The 14472-nt window shown below is 33.7% G+C and overlaps 2 protein-coding genes across 3 annotated transcripts; both read left to right on the top strand.

Moving 5' to 3' along the window:
- The first annotated feature begins 3556 nt into the window (after window positions 1-3556).
- LOC123922929 (short-chain dehydrogenase/reductase family 42E member 1) lies at window positions 3557-7186 on the top strand. Its single transcript, XM_045975588.1, has 7 exons — window positions 3557-4010; window positions 4115-4255; window positions 4479-4719; window positions 4818-5160; window positions 5402-5673; window positions 5747-5943; window positions 6606-7186. Exons 3-7 carry the CDS (start codon window positions 4530-4532, stop codon window positions 7038-7040), a joined length of 1437 nt encoding a protein of 478 aa, XP_045831544.1. The 5' UTR covers window positions 3557-4010; window positions 4115-4255; window positions 4479-4529; the 3' UTR covers window positions 7041-7186.
- A 2122-nt stretch (window positions 7187-9308) lies between these two features.
- On the top strand, window positions 9309-14259 carry LOC123885128 (chlorophyll a-b binding protein 7, chloroplastic). 2 transcript variants are annotated; one of them, XM_045934393.1, is made up of 6 exons: window positions 9309-9557; window positions 9644-9810; window positions 9894-10040; window positions 10152-10284; window positions 13177-13269; window positions 13786-14259. In XM_045934393.1, the coding sequence occupies exons 1-6, from the start codon at window positions 9555-9557 to the stop codon at window positions 14095-14097; spliced, it is 855 nt and encodes a 284-aa protein (XP_045790349.1). In that variant the 5' UTR covers window positions 9309-9554; the 3' UTR covers window positions 14098-14259. The 2 variants fall into 2 exon arrangements, with proteins under 2 accessions (XP_045790349.1, XP_045790342.1); XM_045934386.1 differs by having other exon boundaries at window positions 9309-9564.
- Window positions 14260-14472: the final 213 nt, after the last annotated feature.

Genomic DNA, 14472 nt, shown 5'->3' with positions numbered 1-14472 from the left:
TATAAGTTAAAATACATGTTTGGTAAAAGTTTTTTCATAAAGAGCTTTTAGCTTATTTTATTGACTTTTAGCTTCTTTTTTCATAAGCTATTTCAAGTAGTTTATGAGCTTATAGCTTATACCTTTTCATTTTTTCTTCCTCTTTTACCCTTGTTATTTTAACTAAAATCCACATTTACCCTTTATAATTTGTTATCATTAGAATTTAAAATAAAATAAGTAAATATATGTTTTAATGTTGCTTCTTTTAAAATCACATGTATATAGTATGTTTTAATGTTGTCTTATTATCTATTGTCAAATATGAAGGCTAAAGCATATTATTATTTTTATCAATTCATAGCTACGTACATTACTATAATTTTTTCGAAATAATGTACCATACTATAATTAACCATTATACTATATTGTGAATATATTTTGTTGTTATTTTTTCATAAAGCATATCAACTGAAATGAAAATAATATTTTTTTAAAAAATTCAACATGTAAAAATTAGTTTAATAATAATATTTGAAAGATATATTTATTAATTAATAAACTTAAAATATTGTACAAAAAAAATAAAATAAACTTAAAATATTAAATTCTAAATATTTGAAATAGTATTAATTTGATAAATTTTTTTTATTGAATTAAATATGTCCTTTTATGTCATTTTACATTTATCAGTCAGTTGAACCGCTAATTTTACTAAACACTTCAATCAGCTTATCAGCTAAAAGCTATCAGTCATCAACCATCAACCATAAGCTATCGGCTAACTTATCAGCCAAAAGCTATTTTTGCCAAACAGAGCCTTATTTTCCCAATAAACTATTGGGTAGTTAGCTTCTTTCAATATGACTTTTTAGCTTTCATCATTCAAAAACTGATTTTTTTTTCTTCCAGTAACGATGAGTATTGATGACAAGGGTAACTTAGGAAACTCGATTGTTTGTTTTGGTAAAATTTAAAGATTCTTAATAAATGTGAAAACTTTTTTTTTTCTTATATTTCAGGGCGGAGAAAGTATTTTATTTGTATATCGGTCAAACATGATAAAGCGTGCTCTAACAAAACATGTATTGTTCAAATGTAATTATATACTCCTTCCGTACCACAATATATCTCACTTTGGGGAGGGGGTATAATTATAATTTTATATATATATATATATATATATATATATATATATATATATATATATATATATATATATATATATATATATATATATATATATATATATATATAGGGGTTTTCTAACTTAGACCCTAGTTAGGTCTAAGTTAGCAAGGTACACCTTTTCAATTGGACCAAAATACCCATTCTTTTTAATTAATTCACCAAAATACCCATTAATAGGCGCGGATCCAGTGTCGCGCGCGTACCAAAGGACCATGGTTACAGACCGTTGATTTTCATCAGACAGCCAAGATCTGATCTCATCAAGACTGTCTGATCAATCCGACAGCCCAGATCATCCTGATCCATCAGATTCCAGCGCGTGCGCCACACTGGATTACACCCTGGAGAGAGAAAAATTTGCTTTTTAAAAGTAGGACACGTGTCACACAATGGTTGGCTGGACGTGATTTTTGTTCATTTAATACTTTGAACTCAATTATTTCGTTGTAAATTAATTTTTTATTTTTTATTTTTTTATACCAAAATTCATAATTTTTTTTTTCTACAAATAGAGACTTGGTTCGTTTGATTTGGACACCGAAAAAAAAATGCAATTTTTCACTACCTTAATCTCATTTTTTGTCTACTAAATACGTTACTTGTGTGTTGTAATTTAACACGCACCACTCAACCAACTCACTGAAACCATTATACCAGGAAATTAGTAGATAATATTTTGGAACTTTTGGTATATTTTATGAAATTTTTGGAGACCTGAAACTATTTTTAGTTAATTAAATGAGATAAAACGGTAATTAAAAACTAATGTTTGCTTCTGAAACCATTTTACTGGTAGAATGGTTTCAATGAGTAATTTATTAATTGTGTTTGCTTCTGAAACCATTTATCTGGTACAATGGTTTCAGATAGTTGTAATCTGAAACCATTTTGCTGGTAGAATGGTTTCAGTAAGTTGATTATTAGTTATTTGCTTCTGAAACCATTTAACTTGTAGAATGGTTGCACATAGTTGTACTCTGAAACTATTTTACTGGTAGAATGGTTTCAGTGAGTAATTTATTAATTGTGTTTGCTTCTGAAACCATTTAGCTGGTAGAATGGTTTCAGAGATTTGTACTCTGAAACCATTTTCCTGGTAGAATGGTTTCAGTGAGTTGATGTAAGGTAGTGAAAAATGAGATTAAGGTAGTGAAAAATTGGGTTTTTTTTTCTGTGTCCAAATCAAACGAACCAAGTCTCTATTTGTAGAGAAAAAATTTTTATGATTTTTGGTATAAAAAATAAAAAAAAAAAATTAATTTACAACGAAATAATTGAGTTCAAAGTATTAAATGGAAAAAAATCACGCCCAGCCAATCAGACAGCGACACGTGTCCTGCTTTTAAAAAGTAGATTCTTCTCTCTCCAAGGTGTAATCCAGTGTGGTGCACGCGCTGGAATCTGATGGATTCGGATGATCTGGGCTGTCTGATTGATCAGACAGTCTTGATGAGATCAGATCTTGGCTGTCTGATGGAAATCAACGGCCTGTAACCATGGTCCTGCGGTACGCGCGCGACACTGGATCCGCGTCCATTGATGGTAATTTGGTTAATTAATTAAAAAGAATGGGTATTTTGGTCCAACTGAAAAGGTGCATTTTGCTAATTTAGACCCAACTGAGTCTAAATTAGCAGCCCCATATATATATATATATATATATATATATCCAGTGCCCCGGGGCCCTAGTTAAGGAACCAAAAGAAGAAATAAAATAAAAGTTGTGCATGGAAAACATCAAAATATAGACTTTTGTTGTATTGACTACACAATTTCCAAGTAAAACTTTCTAAATTTGAATCCTTAACAAGTGCCCCTGGGGCACTATTTAGCATTTGCCATATATATATATATGTATATATAATTTGTATATTGATTTTTAATTGTAGTATTTTTTAGTATTTGTTTTATCAAACCGTAGTAGTTGGTAGGATTTTTGTTGTAGTAATTGTTTTGTTGGTATTTGCAACTCACAGGCATTTTCATTAGGAATGACAATAAAACTCATACCTGCGGGTACTCGTCCAAACCATATTTGATTTGATGGGGAAAATCTGAGTTTGACTGAGTTTAAGTTCGGGTTTGAGTTTTTCCCGATTTCAAAAGATGGGGTTGAGGCGGATAATGAATACATTGATACCCACCCCGAACCTGCCCCTCTTATACTAAAAATTAAATTTAATCTCTTTTAAATTAGAAACACTTAAATAATCTATTAAATTACATTTATATATTTATTTTTTATTATTAATTTGAGTATTAAAAAAACTATTTTCTCTATTTTTTCCTTTATTTTTTTAAAAAAATATTATTGAGAGAAAATAATTTTGTACATTTAAAAAAATAAAAAATAAAATAAAATCTAAAAAATCATGTGAAAAGAGGTGTAATGAAGATATCCAAAATCCCTTGGGTATGAGTTTGGGTTTGAGTTTGGATTTGGGAGGACAAAATCCGTTGCCGCCACGTCCTATTGCTATGCCTAGCTCGCAAGGAGGTGTTATGAGTCGGACATGGTTCCCTGCATTCAAATAGTGACCGCAGGTGCCAATCACTATTTGAATCTGGATAATGAATTTTTAATCAAAGGGCATGGTGATTTGACTGCATCACTGCACCAGATAAAAATTCAATTATTTACTCTATAAATAGTAATAGTAATTGTCTCAACACCATCACTATTCACTGAGTCGCTCTCTTCTCTGAACACTGCGTTTAACGTCTTCGACCTCTCGCTCATCCGCGTTTGTCTTCAATCAAGGGGGGAATGGACGGCGCAGCAGATTGATTGGTTTGCATGACCGTCAGATTACGGTTTGGAGGGTAGATGCTCAAATCAGGTTCTTCTCTCAATTTGCTAATTTATTTACCTGTGTATCATAATAGTATAGTATTCCTAACAACTCATTTTGATTTTAGTTTTCTTGTGACTCTGTTGTTTTAGATTAAGCAAAGCTCATGTCTTAGTCTATGGAATGAAAGAAACATTAGTTTTCTTTGTTTTGAGTTCAAAGAAATACCTTACAAATCCAATCCGAAGGAAAAATATTTTAAGCTCTTGTTCTAGCTAAACACGGCTGTTGATGTAAGTACTCAAACCCAACCTTCAATTATTTCATTCTTTAATTTCACCTCTATTAGTATGATAAAAAATATTATTGTAAATCAGAATTAATTTAGTTAAAAGTAACCAGACTTACTCCCTTAAATTTGATTGGCAAGCGTATGCAAATAAGCTTAAATTGTCGATGTGGATGTTAAATGTTATGAAATTGGTGAGAAATGAGAGTCTGCGTGTGAAATTGTAGAGATAAGCTGATCATTCAAGAAGAAGAAGAAGAAGACGAAGAAGAAGAAGAATGCACTTGAGCGAGAACGAAGGAATAGAGGGGAAGACCTTTGTGGTGACGGGTGGACTCGGATTCGTAGGATCTGCTCTGTGCTTGGAACTCATAAGAAGAGGTGCTGAAGAGGTGCGAGCCTTTGACCTCCGCCAATCTTCTCCTTGGTCGCATGTTCTTAATGAGAAGGGAGTCAACTGCATACAAGGTTGGTTTGGTTTGTTGATTTTCTTCTCATTTTGGATCTGATATTAGTATTTATTTAACTGAACAAATCCTGTCTCTGTCAATCAATTTTGCAAAAAGGGGATGTTGCCTGCAAAGAGGATGTTGAAATGGCACTCCGTGGTGCTGAATGTGTATTTCACCTTGCGGCCTTTGGAATGTCAGGAAAAGAGATGCTGCAATTCGGTCGAGTTGATGAAGTCAATATAAATGGGACTTGCCATGTTCTGGACGCTTGCCTTGACCTCGGCATCAAAAGGCTTGTCTATTGTAGCACATACAACGTTGTCTTTGGAGGTCAAAAGATCCTCAATGGAAATGAGACCTTGCCTTATTTCCCAATTGACCGCCATGTTGATCCATATGGCCGCAGTAAATCAATCGCTGAACAGTTGGTACTAAAGAATAATGCCCGCCCTCTCAAGTAACTAACTCTCTTTACTTTTACTCTTCTTACTATCATTAATATTTTCTCTGCTTGCTAGAATCTAATAAGTCTCTGTCTGGGTGGGTGTTTGATATAATTTTTACTGCTTACTATCATTACTTTTACATATTATGGCTTGTTTATCTTTTGTTTCTATATTTCATATAAGCTGGTCATGTTTGATATGTATTTTAAACTTCATATCAATCTACTACATAACCTTTTTCATCCTCTCAAGGAATGACACCGGGGACCGTCTTTACACCTGTGCTGTTCGTCCAGCTGCAATCTATGGGCCGGGGGAAGACAGGCACCTTCCAAGGATCATAACCATGGCTAGGTTGGGTTTGCTTCTGTTCAGAATTGGCGAGAAAACTGTAAAGTCGGATTGGGTTTATGTGGATAACCTTGTCCTTGCTCTTATACTGGCAAGTATGGGACTTTTGGATGACAGCAATAACAAGGGAAAGCAACCTATAGCTGCTGGCCAGACATACTTTATATGTGACGGTGATGGCTCCTCTTTGTTAATGTCTCTAGTGTTCAATTTCTAGAAGCAACCACTAACTCTTCTTTTGTTCAGGTTCACCTATCAATTCTTTTGAATTCCTTCAACCTTTACTCAGGAGTTTGGATTATGAACTACCCAAAACATCTTTAGCTGTCGAACATGCTCTTGTTCTTGGGAGGATTTGCCAGGGTGTTTATACAATCTTATATCCATGGCTTAATCGGCGGTGGCTGCCTCAACCATTCATCCTTCCGAGTGAAGTACACAAGGTCAGTATTTGTCTTTCATTCTAGCTAGCTGAATAGTTGGACACTTATATGTAGGCCTAGAAATATGTTAGGCATTCTAAGGCTTTCAACGATGTCTTTGGAGGATCATATCATATGGTATTTAGAGTTCAAATCTTAGAGCTTGTTGCAGACTTGTGTTCTTGCAGTTTTTGGAAATTTCTTCATCTTGTTCACCTTTTAATTGTTTAATTCGATCCAATTCTTGTATTCAATTTGTTTTGTTGGTTTTTACATATAGCTTAAACTCAATTGAATGGTATGCTTTGCCATTTGGCTTCAAAGTTCTGACTCAAGTTGCTAGATGCACCTTCTAACTTCGTATCGTCTTGAGATGTGAGCCTACTGTCTTTTTTAAGTAAGACTTGATCTGAAAGCCTAATTCAAATTTTATTTCGTAATAAGAACTTCAAATATTACCTGTATTTTTTAAGTCATTTTGATATGTTTGTAGACCAATACATTTAAATCTTTTTTCCACCCCTATTTGTTTGCACTTCTCAACTTGTATGCTTGAAATAAATAATCCTTGGAAGTTGGAACATGTATGGATTACCTTAATACAATTGCATTCAAGAAAATCCTCCCTTTAGACGAGGATGCTAGCCGTAAACATCCTGATATGTATATTTGCTCTTTGACAGGTGGGAGTGACCCACTATTTCTCTTATCTTAAAGCCAAAGAAGAGATTGGCTATGTTCCCATGGTGACCTCGCGAGAGGGAATGGATTCTACCATATCTTACTGGAAACAGAGGAAAAGGCAAATTCTGGATGGGCCTACCATCTATACCTGGCTGTTTTGTGTCTTTGGAATGACCTCACTCTTTTGTGCTGCTTTCCTACCAGACATAGGGATTGTGTTTCTTCTCAGAGCTATATCTCTATTTGTCTTTCGGTCAACGTGGATGACAAGGCTGGTATTTTTTCTAGCGACAGCTGCACATGCCATTGAGGCCATTTATGCTTGGTACCTGGCTAAAAGCGTGGATCCTGCCAATGCAAGAAGCTGGTTTTGGCAAACATTTGCTCTGGGGTTCTTTTCATTGCGTTTTCTGTTGAAAAGAGCAAGGAAATAAGTTCTTGTACCATAGTTGATGTTAAGATATGAATTATCTTTCTCGACTCTCGTCAATTGCATGACAAATTGTACCCTCTATGATAAATTTATTAGTGTTTGTAATAAACAAAAATAATAGCTAAGTTGGTAAGAACATTGCATTAATATGTAGGGTTGATATTCGAACTTTGGACACCCCACTTATTCAGCTTAAAAAAAAAATGAAATTCTAACCACTATTTTACTTGACAAAAAAGAAAAACTTATCAAAAACAAACATGCCAAGATAAATTCATGACTACATGTTTTTCTTCTAAAAAAAGATAAATTAATAGGTAGTTGTAACAAATAGACTAAATTATATATTCTAAATTTATTTCTAAAATTAGTCTGGTTTAGTGATTGTAGTTTTAATTTAATTATCCCACCAAGTCTTGCTATTTCTTTTGCTATGTGGGCTACTTGTGTTACGAATAAGAAACAAAAGTCAGGGATGTGCTTGTTCTGGAACGCATTTATGTGCACTGTTTGGAACCGACGTAATGACTCCGTGTTCATTGGGAGGATGGCGAAGGGTCCGGTTGTATAATGGCAATGGTTCATTGGGAGGATGGCGAAGGGTCTGGTTGTATGAATGGAAATGGAGTCTGATTGATTGCATGAAAAGATGAATTGTGTGCTTTTTGTATATGAGTTATGGATGGTTTGCTGCTTTTTACATGAGCAGTAACTGGCTTTTGTTTTAGCCCTATTTCTAGCTTTTGGTTACTTTCCCCTGTGCTTATCTCTTGTATTCTTTTAGCTCTCGTAACATGCCTTATGTTATGTAGTAGTTGTTAATAAAAGTTTTGTTGCTAAAAAAAAAAAAAGACTGGTTTAGTGATTGAGGAAATAGATGAGAAAGTTTAGTGATTGAGGAAATAGATGAGAAAGTTATGAGAAAGATTTAAATTTATTTTTAGTCCTCTTGTTTTGATAAAATTGCAATTTTGATTCATCTATATTTAGTCTATAGTTTTTCTTCCCGTCCCATGTTTCTCTTTTACCCCAAAACACGTAGAAAACTTTGGTTTTTAGAATCCGGAGTTGTTTTTTTAGTGTAAAATTTGCACCCCCGTGTTTATTTTTTTTAGTGTAAACAAACAAAGACGAAAACCAAAAACTCGTGAATTTACGGGAACAAATTGATTATTTCACGTTCGAATCTAAGGCTTACGTTTTACAAAATGCAGAAGAAGAAAATAGTTTGTTATTTAAGCGTAAAATAAATTGTAAACTTGTGATGAAAATAGTGTACTAAACATATAGTGTACTAAACATGGCTAATGCTACGATGGACCACCTTTACAAGTGGTCCACCATGGACAAATGATCTACCGAATATGAATTTTACGAAATTCACTGTTGGCTTGAAAATTTATATCGTATAGATCACCCATAAATTTTTAATTTTTTTTTGAAAATCATTTGATATGTTATTGAGACACATTAAGATTAACGTTATTTAATAAACCGTTAATCTTGACGTGTCTCAATAACATATCAAATGATTTTCAATTTTTCTATGGATGATCTATATGATATAAACTTTCAATCCAACGGTAGATTTTGTAAAATTTGTATTCGTTATAATATTATTCATGACTAGCTACTAAACATATCTTAGAGCTTTCAAATTTGAGTAATTAATTGTGTCCCACATGGACACATCATTCATTTATTATTTTTTAATAAAAGTACTTAATAAGTACTAAATCCTTCCAACCCAACACTCCAAATTTATGTTAGGTGAGTTTGTTAATAAAAGAGGATACAAAAGTTTTAGTGTCGACTTTTCATAATACCAACAATACCATTTTTTAGTGGCAACAAAAATATTTTATTAACAAACTCACCTAGCATAAGACACATTTTTTTTTAGCAGCAAAAATTATTTATTAACAAACTCACCATAACATAAGACATATATATATTTTTTTACATAAGTTAGACATAGGTAGACATAGAACGGGTCTGTCTGACACGCTAATAAATTATAAAAAATATAACTTTTTTGAATTAGAGACGAAAATTACATGATTAAAACTTAAGGAAAATGCTAAATAGTAATATGGAACTTGTGTAGTGAACTTATCGAAAGTTTAAAAAATTTTATTTTCAACATAAAATTTATTTATTGTTTCCTTAACCGGAGTCCCGGAAGCACCGGTTAGCATCACCCAAAACCTAAAGAATAGAATACCAAAATTGTACTATCTAAATTTGGTGACTTCTAAGGTGAGGGAGCAACTAAAAAATAAAAAAAATAATCTAGTAGCATCTTCGGTTGGTGGCCTGGCATTTTCAATTTCATCTGGCTGATCTGGACAAGAGAGGGTCTGGCTATGGTGTCGCTTCAACCAGTGACTTGCCGTTCTTCTTCTTCTTGTTTCGTTACTGGCTCTCTTCAGTGTTGTCGCTCCCTCTCCGCAAGCTTTGCCCCAAAACCAAGAAAACATCCTCCTCCTCCTCGTCTTTTCATCTGCAAAGCCTCATGGCAAGAGGTCCCTACTCTCCGTTTTGTTCATGGTTTTTATATCCCATTCATTCTTTATAATCTTGTTGTTGATGATTGAATTGAAGCTTGCTGGAGTTTTAGTATTCTCAGCGATTCCATTCACTGCCGTCAAAGCTATAGCTAATAGTCCGCTAGGGGAGTCGCTTCAGAGGAAAATGGAAGAGACAAAGAAATTTGCTATACAAAACTCCTCTAAATTCAAGGCTGAGGCTCACAAGGCCAGGAAACAGAGGTGGTATAAAAAAAATGAATAATTTGCTCATTCATTCCTAACTCCTCCTAACTAATTAATTAAACAACATTCAATGTTTTCAGCTTTTGGTATGGAGAAGGTCGGCCTCGTTGGCTCGGTCCTATTTCATATGGCTACCCATCATATCTCATTGGGGAACTTCCCGGTGATTATGGCTTTGACATTGCTGCCCTTGCCAAGGATCCTGTGGCACTGGACAAATATTTCAAGTATCGCTCTCTTTCCCTCCCAACCCCATTATGCTTATGTCATTTATATTTTGTGGAATATTGCTGAATTTAAATACTTAACTTGTCCTTTTAACCTAATTTACGATTAAGCTTTGAGATATTGCATGCTCGCTGGGCTATGCTTGCATCTGTTGGTGCTCTCATTCCTGAGTTGCTAGACCTATTGGGAGCCTTTCACTTTGTAGAACCTGTTTGGTGGCGGGTTGGTTATTCAAAGCTCCAGGTTAGCAATCTTTTGTATCATCTTGCTTGTCAATTTGTTGAGCTTTATCATACACACGTTTGTACGATTAATAATATAATCATTCTCCATTTTCTACCGCATGAATATTAATTAGAAGGGGAAACTTGTGTTTAATTGAATGATGGTTAACAATTTCAGAAAGCTATCAATGCTCTATGACATAGCTAGGCGGCAAATGAATATTCTTATTTGGATCTTGAAAAATTTCAGTGGTTCAAAATTAATTTGTTTGATCACATTGTTGTTTTTAAGCGTTCATGGATATGGAAATTTATGACCCACACATGCAAATAAAAGTTTAATGGCATGATGGACAAGGATTTTGGTCATCTCCCCTTTTTTTAATGATTATAGGAGATAAAAATATAACACCGTAAGTCCGTAACCCATCTTTCTCATTATTACATGATGATACCCTGCTCTTAAGGAAAATGAGAATCTATATACCAAAGTACATAGCTACCAAATTTCATCAGGAAATATATGTTCTCATTACATAGATACCAAATATTACACAGAAATTAACAAAGAGAAACACTACAAGACAAGACTAACTCTCCTAGAAACTTAAGCTTTTAAATGGGGGCTCTATTGTAGGGTAGATTTATATCTTTGGCATTGTTCCTCAGCAACAGGAAACATGATTAAATTGCTAACATTTGATTATAGAAGCTTCAACATCACGTTAAAGTCATCTAATTTAAAGTTTTTAAGCTATTAGGTGGAAGCAATAGAGGCACTGCAGTCTAAAGAGATAGCCAAAATTTAGTGAGCTTTATGATTGCTTGAACTTGCTTTTCTTCAAATGTGTAATTTTCATCTCACTCTGTGACTTTATCATATAACAGTTGCTTTTTCGATAATGTTTTGGATTTTTTTTCCTGTACATAGGCAGGTGAATGATTATTATTTTGGGGGGTACTTATTTAGTTGCAATCTTCATTTTTTATCCATGATGTTAAATTCCTGTAAAATACTAAAACCTATTTTATACCAATGTCATGATATATAGCTCTAGTTATTATAGTTTTATACTTAATTTTAGGAGAGGAGAATAATTGTCATATAAGATAGACAAAAACCCTCATGGGATCAGTTGAACAAAGAATCCCTTGATTAAGGGAATAAACCTAAACTAGATCAATCCTAATAAAAGCATAATTATATATACAAGGAATACCTTAGTAGTAAATAACCAAATCGGTGCATATTTCAAGATGTCCTCATCTTATTTATTTGTAACGGTTTAGTCATTTATCTTAACCTAAAAATGAAAGGAGAAGAACATCTCCAGACTCCAGCTTTTCAACTTCTGAATCTAGCCACCATTGCAAATTGAAAAAGATTCAAAATTTTCACTACCAGCCACATAACCAGATGATTAATATCCCTAAACTCCAAAAAGATTAAAAACTGGAATAGTTTGAGGCACACCCACCAACCCAAAAGTAAAAAAGGAACGATTTTGAGGCATACCAAGCTATTTTTGGAAATGTATTCACGGCTCAGATTTTAACTCTTTAATATTCTAAAATATAAATTATTTTAACTTAAATTAGGAACCATTTGATCTTAATCAGACGACTCTGATCTTGTTGACTGCATGCAGTCATGGGTGACAACTGCACCCAATCCGGATCCACTATTTTTAGATTAAATTAAAGAGAGTCATTGCATAGAGAAACTGCTGTGAATTCCGAACCTCTTGATCAAATCCAACAATAACAAGAGTGGAACAAAAGTTCAATGACAACCAAAATTAAGCAAGCAATAATAATTCTAATAATCTAAGTGTAAGCATAAACCAACCAAACCAATAACAAGAAATGGTAAAGAGGAACCAAACACACAATACATTTGTCACCCAGTTCAGTCAAACAATGATCTACGTCTGAGTGATAGAGTAGCTAGCTCCCCGGTTCACTATTACAACAATGTTTACAAGAGATCAAATGGGATATAAGAAATTAGCTCCACAAGTTCACAAAGAACAATTCTAATCTCTACCCATTTCCCAATCTCTTTCCTTGAATAAGAGATTCAACAAAAGATGCCAAAAAAAAAATGCTCACAATTGCTCTCCAAGAGCAATACCTATTTTCTTTACTTTTCCCTCTTCACACAAGAACAAAGGTGAACAATGAATCTCACTCCCAAGGTGTTTTCCAACCTTATATCTACACCAAAAAAACACTCAATCATTGGATCCTGATCACTCAATCATTTGTAACAAATTAAGTGTCACTGTCATATCAGCGTTTTTAATGCACATCATCGTTGTTTGAATAGAATATGAAATAAAGGCTAACATTGTAAATGTTTTAAAAGATAAAAGACCTAACTGGAAAAAATAATATAATAAAAGAATAAAGTGTTACAAATAAATAAGATAAAGGACCTCGGGAGGGTTCTATACTTCTGTGTAAGGTGACATCATAGCCAACAAATGTTCAAACCCCAACTCCCAGAGAGTGCAGTTTTCTGACTGACTTTGATACTACTATCAAGCTTAAGCTACAAGGGGAGTGCTACAATATTAGGATTATTTGGTTATTATAGTACTAGCACTTAACCTAACTGTTAGATAAATAAGGATACTAAAGGTTAGTGTTTTGTTTCACATTACATCTTTCATTATATTTTTAGTTCTTACACTGAACTGTCTTTCTCTCTAGACCAATAAATCTTTTGGCACTCTCTTTTCCATTGTTGCACTTTATTAATTGAAACTAGTTGATCAATTTTTACCTACATGAGAATAAATTCACCTCAGGCTGACTTTGTATACCTTTTAGCAAGCAAATAATTAAACTGGTGAATCGTATATTGCAGTTGACACTCATTGTTTATGTGTCTTCCAATTTATGACAGGGAGATACTCTCGATTACCTTGGCATCCCAGGTCTTCACTTGGCTGGAAGCCAGGGGGTGGTTGTGATTGCTATTTGCCAAGCACTCCTTATGGTAATGCTTGTATCATCCACCTTGTCTTGTGAGCTCTGCTAACATTATTTATATCTTGTGACCTTTGTCTTCCAATATTCGAGTTTGTTTGAACCCATATGATCTTAGTGATGATGTGGCATAGCACTTTTGATTATTAGATTTTCAACTTAGTTGTATTGGATGAAGCAGACCCTTTTGATTCTACAAATGTAACATGTCTCGCTGTAGGTGTTCTCTTGAAACACCAGAATGCAACTATAAAGTTTGCAAGTTAAATTCATTTCAGTAGTTGGAGCTGCTTAACTATAAAGTTTGGGTTATAAAGAAACAACGTTTATGGTTAAGCAGCTCCAACTATTGAAATATTAAAGAAGTTACTTTACTTTCATAACCCAAATTTGTATCGGCCAAAATAAAATATTTCAGTAGCTGGAGCTGTTTAACCATGAACGTTGTTTCTTTTGGACAGTCATTTGTGTCTGCAGATGGATTGGCTACTGTTGCTACTAATTTGAGATTCTTATTATAAAACAGGTTGGACCAGAATACGCTAGATATTGTGGGATTGAGGCATTGGAGCCTCTAGGAATATATCTGCCCGGTGATATAAACTACCCTGGAGGAGCATTATTTGATCCCTTAAATCTGTCCAAAGATCCTGAAGCATTTGAAGAGCTAAAGGTGAAAGAAATAAAAAATGGACGCTTGGCAATGGTGGCTTGGTTAGGCTTCTTCATGCAAGCGGCACTGACGGGTAAAGGTCCTGTACAGAACATTATGGATCACATCTCCGATCCTTTCCACAACAACTTGCTGGGGTTACTCAATTCAATGAAATTACACTAGGATATATAAAAGTTGGATAGTCTCCAAGAAGTTTTTCTTTCCAAAATTAATATCAATATGTCTATAGTCCTAACAAATGAGAGATGTCATATTCTTTGGTTGTTCTTTCCAAAATTAATATCAATATGTCTATAGTCAATGAAATTTTTATACTTATACTTATATCCTTGATTGCTTCATTGACTGTGCATAAATTTTTTTTTCATGTATATTTTCAGTGCAGCATCAACAGATAGAGGTATCTTTGCAACGACAACTGGTAGATGTTTTGTATTAGTAAATCTTTGTTTCCAAACATATCAATTATCAATAAAAACATTCTTTCAAAAAAAAAATTATCAATAAAAACATTGATTGTTTTTAAGTCAATACTCA

Source organism: Trifolium pratense, linkage group LG1 (assembly GCF_020283565.1).
Source record: "Trifolium pratense cultivar HEN17-A07 linkage group LG1, ARS_RC_1.1, whole genome shotgun sequence".
In the NCBI taxonomy this organism is placed as follows: domain Eukaryota; kingdom Viridiplantae; phylum Streptophyta; class Magnoliopsida; order Fabales; family Fabaceae; genus Trifolium; species Trifolium pratense.
Note: the sequence above shows the minus strand (reverse complement) of the source record. Positions and strands in the feature narration are given on the sequence as shown.